We start from the raw sequence: 9,613 nt of genomic DNA on the forward strand, positions 1-9,613 counted from the left end.
GCCTGCAGCAAGACTGGTCTCTGCACTTTAGAAGCTTCTGTGCTCTCCCCTTTCCCATACTGAGACAGTCATCACTAAGGCTTTGAGATGTAATTACCCAGGGTATAATTTCAAGTGGGGTGGGGATATCTATACTTTTTTGTTTTTTTTTTTTAGCCAGGTGCAATGAATAAAAATGTGCTTCCCTAAAAGATACACAGGCTGGGGTGTGCAAACTTGGCACCCAATATTTATGAGATTTGCGGGGGGGGGGGGGGGGGGGTTGGGAAGCAGTAGATATTATCTATGCCTTTTCCTCCCTTCTCCTCCTTGAAGGCAAACACTGGCACCTAAACACACATGACAAGCACAGGCTCAAACAAACTCATAAACACACAGTGCACGCTGTCTTGAGAAAAAGGTCGGATCCGGATTTCGTCCAGTGAGGAGATTCAGGGAAAAGAAAACTCCAGGATTTCGAGTTTCTAAGAGTGCGCTGGTTTTGTTTTTGAGTGTAAGAGATGGAAAGCTCTGCTTTAAATTTTCCAGCTACTCGGGAGAGGGTTGTCGTGACCACCTTCCTCTCTGACTCCCTCCGGCCCCTCTCCTAGGGGAGTTACAGTAATAGCAAACGCTGATGGGCACTTGCTAATAGCGAAATATCTACCCTTATAAGCGCCATGCATGTAGTATTTCCTTTAACAGGGATGCTGGCCCTTGCTTTCAGTGCTGACCCGGAAAACTGTTAAGTTAGCCCAGTTTCGGCCCATAGTAGGAGCTTCATCAAAGTTTTTTGCAATGTCTGTTGCAGATTTTAAACGTGTTTTGGAGCGGAGAACCTTTTTAAAAGAGGGGTCAAAAGAGAGAAGAAATGGGACTCGGCGAACTTCCTCTTTAAATAATCGGCCTTAATTACGCCTTAGACTTTTCAGTTTTGGCGTGATTATAACCCTTGAGGGATCGCCTAATAACAACTCTGCTGACTGCTCCTGTAATTAACTCCTAATTTATTTCAAACAGAAAAAAAAAAAAAAGTCCCAGCCTCTTCTGGAAGAACCAATCGGAGGCTAGCATCCGTGGCGTCAGCGCCAGGGCGAGCGCGGATTGGCTGAGCCCAGTCTCTCACTTCCCCTTGGAGGAAAGGCACAGCTCCAGGCGCGCCCCTCCCGTCTCCCCCCCAAAAAAGTTTGAGTCGCAGCTGCCGGGTTGCCAGCGGAGTCGCGCGCCCGGAGCTACGTAGGGCAGAGAAGTCATGGCTTCTCCGTCCAAAGGCAATGACCTGTTTTCGTCTGATGAGGAGGGCCCGGCGATGGTGGCCGGACCGGGCCCGGGGCCTGGGGGCGCCGAAGGAGCAGCGGAGGAGCGCCGCGTCAAGGTCTCCAGCCTGCCCTTCAGTGTGGAGGCGCTCATGTCGGACAAGAAGCCGCCCAAGGAGACGTCCCCGCGGCCAGCCGAAAGCGCCTCCGCCGGGGCCACCCTGCGGCCGCTTCTGCTGCCTGGCCACGGCGTCCGGGAAGCTCACAGCCCCGGGCCGCTGGTCAAACCCTTCGAGACCGCCTCGGTCAAGTCGGAAAATTCAGAAGACGGAGCGGCGTGGATGCAGGAACCGGGCAGATACTCGCCGCCGCCAAGTGAGTCCCTGCGGGAGCCGGGACCAGGAGTAGGTGGGGTGCGCGGGGTACCGGAGGGAACTAGGGGCCAGTATTCCAAGCTATGGGTACGGAGGCCCCCCTGTACTGTGTCCCCTAAAGCAAACATTGCAAGGTCTTGGCCCCTTAATATCCCCAGAGTCCAGCGGCATCCAAGACACCTTCTGGGTGATAGCCGCGCAGCGCGTGTTCGGGATCCCCCAGCTACACAAAGTATTCTATACAATTGCCAACTCCCTGGTCTTTGAAGGGTGAACCCAGCTGGGTTGGGATCGCTCGGTTGTCGTTTTCTCTAGCCCACAGCCCTGCGCTCAGGCCACTTAGCTTTTTCTCACTGTCCATCGGGGTTTCAGTCTAGGGAGTTGAAGAAGGATTCTCGTTTAATGTGCACCCGAAATATACCAGGGAGAAGCGGAGTGCCTTACTGTTTTTCAAAGTTCACAATCCTGCGAGGTGTGCCCTCATTTTAAAGATGAGCTCGTTAAAATCTAATCGGACTTTGGGGTAGCAGTGATCATCTTCCGTTGGTCCCTGGGGCATCGAAGCACGATCCCTCGGAGGGATGGCGGTAGAGACCTATGGGGCGAGAAGTATCTCCCGACGGCCGGCAAGTCGCTTCGCTGGGAGCGGGCTGGGGTCAGCGGCGTGGGGCTCCGCTTGGCTCAGAGTAATAATTAACAGCATTCCAGCAGCGCTTGAGTTTACAAAGTGATGCTTATTAGTTCACCATATCCCGGTCATCGCTGGAACCTCGAAGTGTGGGGAGAAGCCCGGGACCTGTGGTTATCTCAGTTTTCAGACACCCAGACTTTGAGGATTGAACTTGATTCAGCCAGGTCACCAACAGTGGCAGAATTGGGCAAGGGGCCCTGGTGTCCAAGCCCTAGCCCTGGCCACCTTTGATCCTTCTACCCAGAGAGACCAAGGAAAAGCTGAAACACCTGCACCCCGCTTCCTGCCAATAAGGAAGAACAGAGAGGCCCAGGAGAGCTGATTTCTCTTCCAGCATTTACATCTATTTTGGGGGCCTTGGGTATTTTTTGCAATTTGGACAAACCATTCATTTCCTATAGCTCCTTTTACTTATATCTCCTGACCTTTAAGATGTCTCTGCCCTCACTGTACCTCTAGGAAAAGTGAGAGAGAAGGGGCCTGCGGAGGGATTTTTTTTCCCAAAGCTAGGAGCAGCACATTTTACCCTATTTCCATCAGCTGGGAAAACTCAGAAACAAGTATTTTGTGAACAGAACAAGGCCATATAACCAGACGTCAGTGGCGGTCCCCTCTGGCGTCTTTCTCCACCCTGTTAGAAACTCCAAAAGATTCAAAGGGCGTGGAGATTAAGGACTCAAAGAATTTAACCTCAAGTTTGCACAGTGCTTTATGCACTTTTCACCGTATTATCTTATCTGATCTCTGTGGCTGAAGCCAGCCTCCCAGTAACAGATGAGGACATTTCAGCAGAGTTCAGAGGAATCTGCACACGTCGAGTTTGGGCTTGACAAGAAAGGCCTGGGGACATTTAATGATCACCTACCTGGTGGCAGCCCAGGACTCTGGGCATTCTAAAATTTGGTACTCTGAACTGCAGGATCAGTGTTACTTACCCATTTTATTGATGGTGAAATAGAGGCTCAGAAACTTTAAATAACTTAATTTGTTTTGACAAATATTGAGTGTCTGTGTATTCATAGGCCTGGGTCAATTCCCAGCCTCACATCAATGATTCAGACCTTACAGGGAGTAGTATCCAGAGGTCAGAGATTTCCACTTACTTAGGTTCTTGGAGTTCTGTAAATATGCCTGCCAGGGCCCAAGGTAAGGCAGCCCTGGATGTGGCCTTCTCATGAGAAAAATCGGAGATTATGAGAAAGGATTTAACTTTAAAATAAACTTTAAACTTTAAAGTTTGTTTTAACTTTAAAACAAAAAGTGGGTCAGTCGTGGTTTAGGCCTGGAGATGGCCTCGGGATCCCTGTGGTAGAAGCAGTGGGTTCCGGGAGCCTAGGGCCAGAGCCTGGGGCAGGAGGGAGCCACTTACCCAGGCCGGGTTTTGTTATTCATAGGCAGTAGGACCGATGCTGTTTTGCTTTGTATAATCTCATCCTTCCTCAGGTTTAAAATGGAGTGGGGATGGGAGGGTGAGGAGTAGTATGCTGGGTAGGAAGCCTCATAGCCTTATAGCTTTGATATACCGCAAGATACCCATCTCCTGGACTTCATAATTCAAATGCAGCCCCTAGGATCAGCGGAATGACTGCCCAGGCACGGAGTTCCTTTCAACAGGGGCAAGTGTAGACTCTAGAAGCTTGGTGTCTGTGCTGTGACCACTGGGTTCTCCCAAGCAGCCCGGTCAAGTCTTTGAAGAGTGAGAATTTCACAGATCTCTGAGCCTCTGTTGTTATTTTATTTGCAAATTAAGAAGTAGGCACCCCTAGGTCTCTGGCTTACTTAGGGATTAGCATATGCAGAAGTATGCACTCCTGTGGTAGTTGCTCATCCATCCGTTGCCCAGACTTCTGGTTTTTGATTGAGTGCAGAACCCACTACCTCTCTTTTGTAATCACTTAAAGTGATGCTTAATAATGTCCCATTAGGACAAGTCCATTTCTCGTTGGAAAGGGAGGCTGGCTTGGCACTTGTGCTGTGTCACCCTCAACTATGAAGTGTAAACTTTCTTGGGCCACCAAAGTAACTAAACAAGAAATGCAACATTCTCCCTTTGGAGTACTTACTACTGTGGCTGCATTTGGAAAATTAGCATAGCTCATAAAAGCCACATGCAGAAAATGAATTCTTTAGCATCTGTCCCTTAGCTCCCCCCCCCCACCCACCCTGGCCCCATTCCGTTTAAGGAAAAGCCCAAAGTTAGTTGATTCTATGGAATCACAAGGATGCTCTGTCCTGTGACTTCCTATAATTGAATCCATTTTAAATGTAAAGTCTGGATGCCATTGGCATACCTTTATTTTGCTTGTTATTCTTTCTTTCTAAATGCCAGCAACAAGCTAATCATTTACACGTTTGCTCCAAACCATAGAATGGGTAGGAGAGATGACTAAGATGTCATCACATGCTCTCAATTCAGGAGGCAGTATGATTTCCCCTGACATTTACATTTATGGGCAAGCTAATTTTTCCCTCCTTCTGTAAAGTTTATATTACAGAAGCACCCAGCCAAGAAAGTTATCCCACATCCAGATCTGTGAAATGATGTTCAGGTTTTATAATCTGTAGACTGGAGGGAATGACAGCTCTGTGGTTGTTTATTGCATGAGGCTGCTCCCCAATCCAAAGATGCTATTAATTTACAGCAGACCTTATCGGCACAATTATCCTTCATAAATATGCTGATGCAATCCCAACATTTCCTGGTACAGAGAGGGGACCCCTTTAAGATGAGTCACCAGGAAGAGATGGGGTTTTGTTTTTCAGAGAACCCTCAGCTCTCTTGGCATATCAGGGATGTGTTCATGTTTTATGATCTCTAATGCTGTTTGTTTGCCATATAGAAAATTCTGTGACACCATTTAACTGCCCAACTTTTTGTAAAAAGATTCAATTTTTTAAAGCAAAACAACAAATTCACTTAAGTTTGGTCCTTCTCGACCCTCCACCACCAAAAAACACATTAACCTTACATGGTTTTCACTGAGGTTCCTTTTTGAATGATGAAGAGGAGCCCTTCCCTCCCTCCCACATGGACATACCTGGTGACAAAGCCACTTTCTTTTGCTAACTCACTCTCCATTTCTATTCCCTAGGACACATGAGCCCCACCACCTGCACCCTGCGGAAACACAAGACCAATCGGAAGCCCCGCACACCCTTTACCACGTCCCAGCTCCTCGCTCTGGAGCGCAAGTTCCGCCAGAAACAGTACCTCTCCATCGCAGAGCGGGCAGAGTTCTCCAGCTCTCTGAACCTCACAGAGACCCAGGTCAAAATCTGGTTCCAGAACCGAAGAGCCAAGGCGAAAAGACTGCAGGAGGCAGAACTGGAAAAGCTGAAAATGGCTGCAAAACCTATGCTGCCCTCCGGCTTCAGCCTCCCTTTCCCCATCAACTCTCCCCTGCAAGCAGCATCTCTATATGGTGCATCTTACCCTTTCCATAGACCTGTGCTCCCCATCCCGCCCGTCGGACTCTATGCGACTCCAGTGGGATATGGCATGTACCACCTATCCTAAGGAAGACCAGCTCAATAGACTCCGGGATGGATGTTTGTTTAAAAGCCTCCCCCGTCCCTCTCCAAGAAGACAGTCCCGCTCTACAAACCTTGCATGCACCACCCTCAGCCTCAGCGGCTAGGTCGACAGGGCCACAGACATAGTTCAAATTGCTTCTTTTGACTGGAGACACCCAAGCCCTGTTTTCTTGGTTAATCTGCCAGATGCGCCCCCCACCCCTTTCATAAAAGATTGGCTCTGACAGTTTTTATATATAAATATATATATAATAAAATATAATACATTTTTATACAGCAGACATAAAAATCAAATTATTTTGAAAGGCAAAATTTATATATATATATATCTTTTTTCTCTATATATCACCTTCCTAAAAGATACTGCTTAAGTCTACCTGTTGTTTTTTTTCTTATGGGGGAGACAAATTATTTGCTAAAATTGCTGAAATCTGGTGATTTGGATGGAATAACTGACTTTAGCTTATGGAAAACAAACGTTAGAATTAGACATTACTTGCATAAGGAGTAGATATGGAGAGATTCCTCCCAGGGAAGGGACACACCATGTTTTTGCATTTTTCATGTGCATTAAAAACTCACATAGATCGAAAACTCACTAGACATGACCCTATTTGGCCCTATATTTTTCCCCCCTCTCCACCTTGTTTATTACACATTATTAAAAGTTTTTGTAAGATCAATAAAAGATTAGAATCCTGAGAGTCCTCCGGGGTAAGGTGGAAAACGGAGGTCCTTCCTAATTCCTCTCAAGGCTGTTGCTTAACTTCATTTCAGATAATTGGGGAGAGAAAAGTTAAAGCATGTTGGGAGGAATTGATGGTTTCTGTGAACCACTGGGTATGTCAGTCCTCACACATTGCAAAGGCAATTTGGGGGAGGGATGTAGTTAATTCTCTGCTTTAAAAAAAAAAAATGAGTATCTTGTAACCATTGTCTATATGCTAAATATTCTTGAGCAATGAATAGATCCAAAAAGAAGAAAATCATGCTTTCTCTGTATGTACCTATTGTATGTGCTAAACTTATTAGAAAAATTTATATACTTTTTAACATATTGGGGGCAGAGGGTAAAGCCATGTTTTGACTTGATAAAAAATGGTGTTGTCAGACAGCCCATATAGCTCCTTGGTATTTAATCTTTCTATCCAGCACCCCCTCCCTGTCCCAAGTATACCTTTATCCCTTTGAAAGGGTGCCTTGTATAATTTTATATATTTTATTGAAGAGTTATTTCTTATCTCTTATTCTGAATTAAATTAAACGTTTGTTTTATTGCAGTAAAGTCTGTCCAAAGTCACAATTATTTTTAAGAGGCGCTCTGTGTTCTTTAGCTGGACTTAACCCAGAAATGCCACCCAAATGGGGGAGGGGGCCTGGTGATTTTTATGATGATTTTAATGTGAATCAATCAAGAGCTGTGGCCAGATTCAGCCTGGGGTAGGGAAGTCCATTGAAAACAGCAAAAGACTTTGAACTGCTTCCTTTGGCAGCTTGTGTTACTCAAGGAAAATTGCTATTAGGAGTTTTTCAAATCAGTGAAAGATGAGCTTAGAAGTGGCAGGGCCCAGGGATAGGCCAGAATCAGGGGTTTTTCAAGGGAAAAATCTTGAACTTGAAATCTCTCAGCTAAACAAAACAAGCTGAGGGAACGGACCTATATAGTTCTTTGCAAATGGAGATGGTAACTGGATGCATTCACTTGGGGGATGGGGTGCAGGATAGATGGATGCCTGTTGCCCTTTCAGGACTGTGTCAAATCACATTCCGTTTACCATTCCTATCTCCCTTCCAAGGAGATCGATCTCGAACAAATGCTCTTTTCGGTTTGTAGGGGGAAGGTAGTCCATTCAAGTGCCCTTTGCTTTGCAGTCTGCCTTTCCACTGGCTACGGAACGGGGGTCAGGCTTGGGTTTTGAGGCATCACCATGAAAATAAATTGGTAATGGGTAGAGGAAGCGGGGAAGAATCAAACTCTGCTTTCTGTTGCACAAAGAAACCAAGTAGCCATTGATGATACCTTTCCGAGGGCTCTTTCCGGGTGAGGGGCTCCGGTGACCCTGGGAACAAGTCGGAAGGGAGCGGAAAACGGTGGTGCGAAGACTGAGGTGAGGAGACTGGAACCTGACGCCTACTAAGACTAGCGCTTTCGTCCGTTTGCTTTGTGCCACACCCGGTTTAGAGGTGGGCTCCGGAAACTCCATTTTCCGGTCGGGCAGAGGCTCCCAAGGTCGGGCGGTGAGTTTCTTCTGCGAAGTGTGATCCAAACCCAGGGATCGCCTCCGAAGCTGGGGTCTGACCGATTTCTCCCAGCTCCGCCACTGCACTCCGGAGCTGGAATGATCTGCAAGAGCGTCTCAAATCTCCCCGAACGTGTGCCCTTGCCATCCCGCTGGGCCATCTCATTTACGGGATGCGCTTTCTGAAGGCGGAAGCCCTTCCCGGTTTCGTCATCTGCCGCCAAGCTGGGTCCCTAATGAACCAGCCCATCGAGCTTCTTTCCCGGGGGATCTCAGACCCTAGCCTCCGGCGACCTCAGCCCAGGATGGGGGATCCGGAGACACTGCCGCCTCTGGGTTAAGAGTCAGCTTGCCCCGGAGAGCAGGGGGTCACGGGCCAGAGTGGTTTTCGGAGAATCCGGGCTGCGTCCTGCGTGGTCAGCGGGGTGGATTGGAAACCGTCTAAGCGCCTGCGCATTTCCTCAATCGCCCTAAATCCCAGCGAAAACCTGAGGCCGGGACAGGGGAAAAGAGTTGCTCAGGCTCCAATACATGCACCACAGAGCTCCTGGGTGGATGGGGTTACCCCCTAGTCGAGGACGTGGCCGGGTTACAGGGGCCCAGACCGCGGCCAGAGGTCCGCGGGGCCGCCGGTGCGCGGTGCTCTGGGGCTCCCTCCGAACTGCCGGCCCCGCCTTAGGTTTGGCAGTCGCCAGAGTCCCTGAGTATGTCGGGCTTGGTATGCCAGGCGTCTCAGGGACCAGACCAACAACCTGCGGTGACAGAGGGCCCCGAGTCACGAAGGACCCGCGCAGCGCGCCTTGGAAATGAAAACCGAAGATGTCCGCGTGCCGGTTTTGGCCATAGTCGCCTAAGCTGTCGGGAGACTGGCACACAGCTCCACCCGCCCTCCTGTAATTCTTAAGGCTTTTATCTAAAACTTCCCAGCAATACGGTTCTGCTCTCAGGAAGCAGAGAGGACGGAAAGGAGAAGGAATCCTATGTATTGAGCTCCTACTAAGTATGGAACTCGGCATCTTCTGTCTCATCTCATCCAGTCATTGCACACCCCCCTGGGGAGGTATTATTGATGCCATTTTATAGGTGAGGAAACTGAGGCTCAGGGGCTCACTAAGGTCCCAGAGTCCATAAAGGGGGCCAGCAGAATTCAGGCCAAAGTATGAGCCTGGAGGAGGTGAAGTCTGGCAAAGGGGGCCCTGAAGGACCTGTCTTAGAGGAGTTGAGGGATGAAGGACCCTAGGGAGCCCTCCAGACCCCCCAGCCCAGATCCCAGCACAGCCCTGCTCTGGAGCCCCTCTCTGCATCTCCTTCCCCACCCCTCATTGCTGTAAGGGGCTTCTCACCCAGGGTGCCAGCTTCTCCATCACAGGGGACCTGAGGCTCAGCCTGAACAGCCTCCTCCCCCTTGCAGCCCTGGGGAGGAGCAGGGCCGGCAGGAGGTAAGCGGCAAAGGCCTGGCTGGCTGAGAGCAGGCGCTGGTGAAACGTCTGCCTGACCCGACTGAAAAGAGGATCCCTGCCTTTGAGCAGAACCTTGTCT

The 9,613-nt window shown here is 49.0% G+C and overlaps 1 protein-coding gene across 1 annotated transcript; it reads left to right on the forward strand.

Annotated features, from left to right (window-relative positions):
• Positions 1–1,057: 1,057 nt before the first annotated feature.
• On the forward strand, positions 1,058–7,113 carry MSX2 (msh homeobox 2). Its single transcript, XM_019983159.2, has 2 exons — positions 1,058–1,610; positions 5,393–7,113. The coding sequence occupies exons 1-2, from the start codon at positions 1,232–1,234 to the stop codon at positions 5,815–5,817; spliced, it is 804 nt and encodes a 267-aa protein (XP_019838718.2). The 5' UTR covers positions 1,058–1,231; the 3' UTR covers positions 5,818–7,113.
• The last annotated feature ends 2,500 nt before the right edge of the window (positions 7,114–9,613 follow it).

Source organism: Bos indicus, chromosome 20 (assembly GCF_029378745.1).
Source record: "Bos indicus isolate NIAB-ARS_2022 breed Sahiwal x Tharparkar chromosome 20, NIAB-ARS_B.indTharparkar_mat_pri_1.0, whole genome shotgun sequence".
Taxonomy (NCBI): domain Eukaryota; kingdom Metazoa; phylum Chordata; class Mammalia; order Artiodactyla; family Bovidae; genus Bos; species Bos indicus.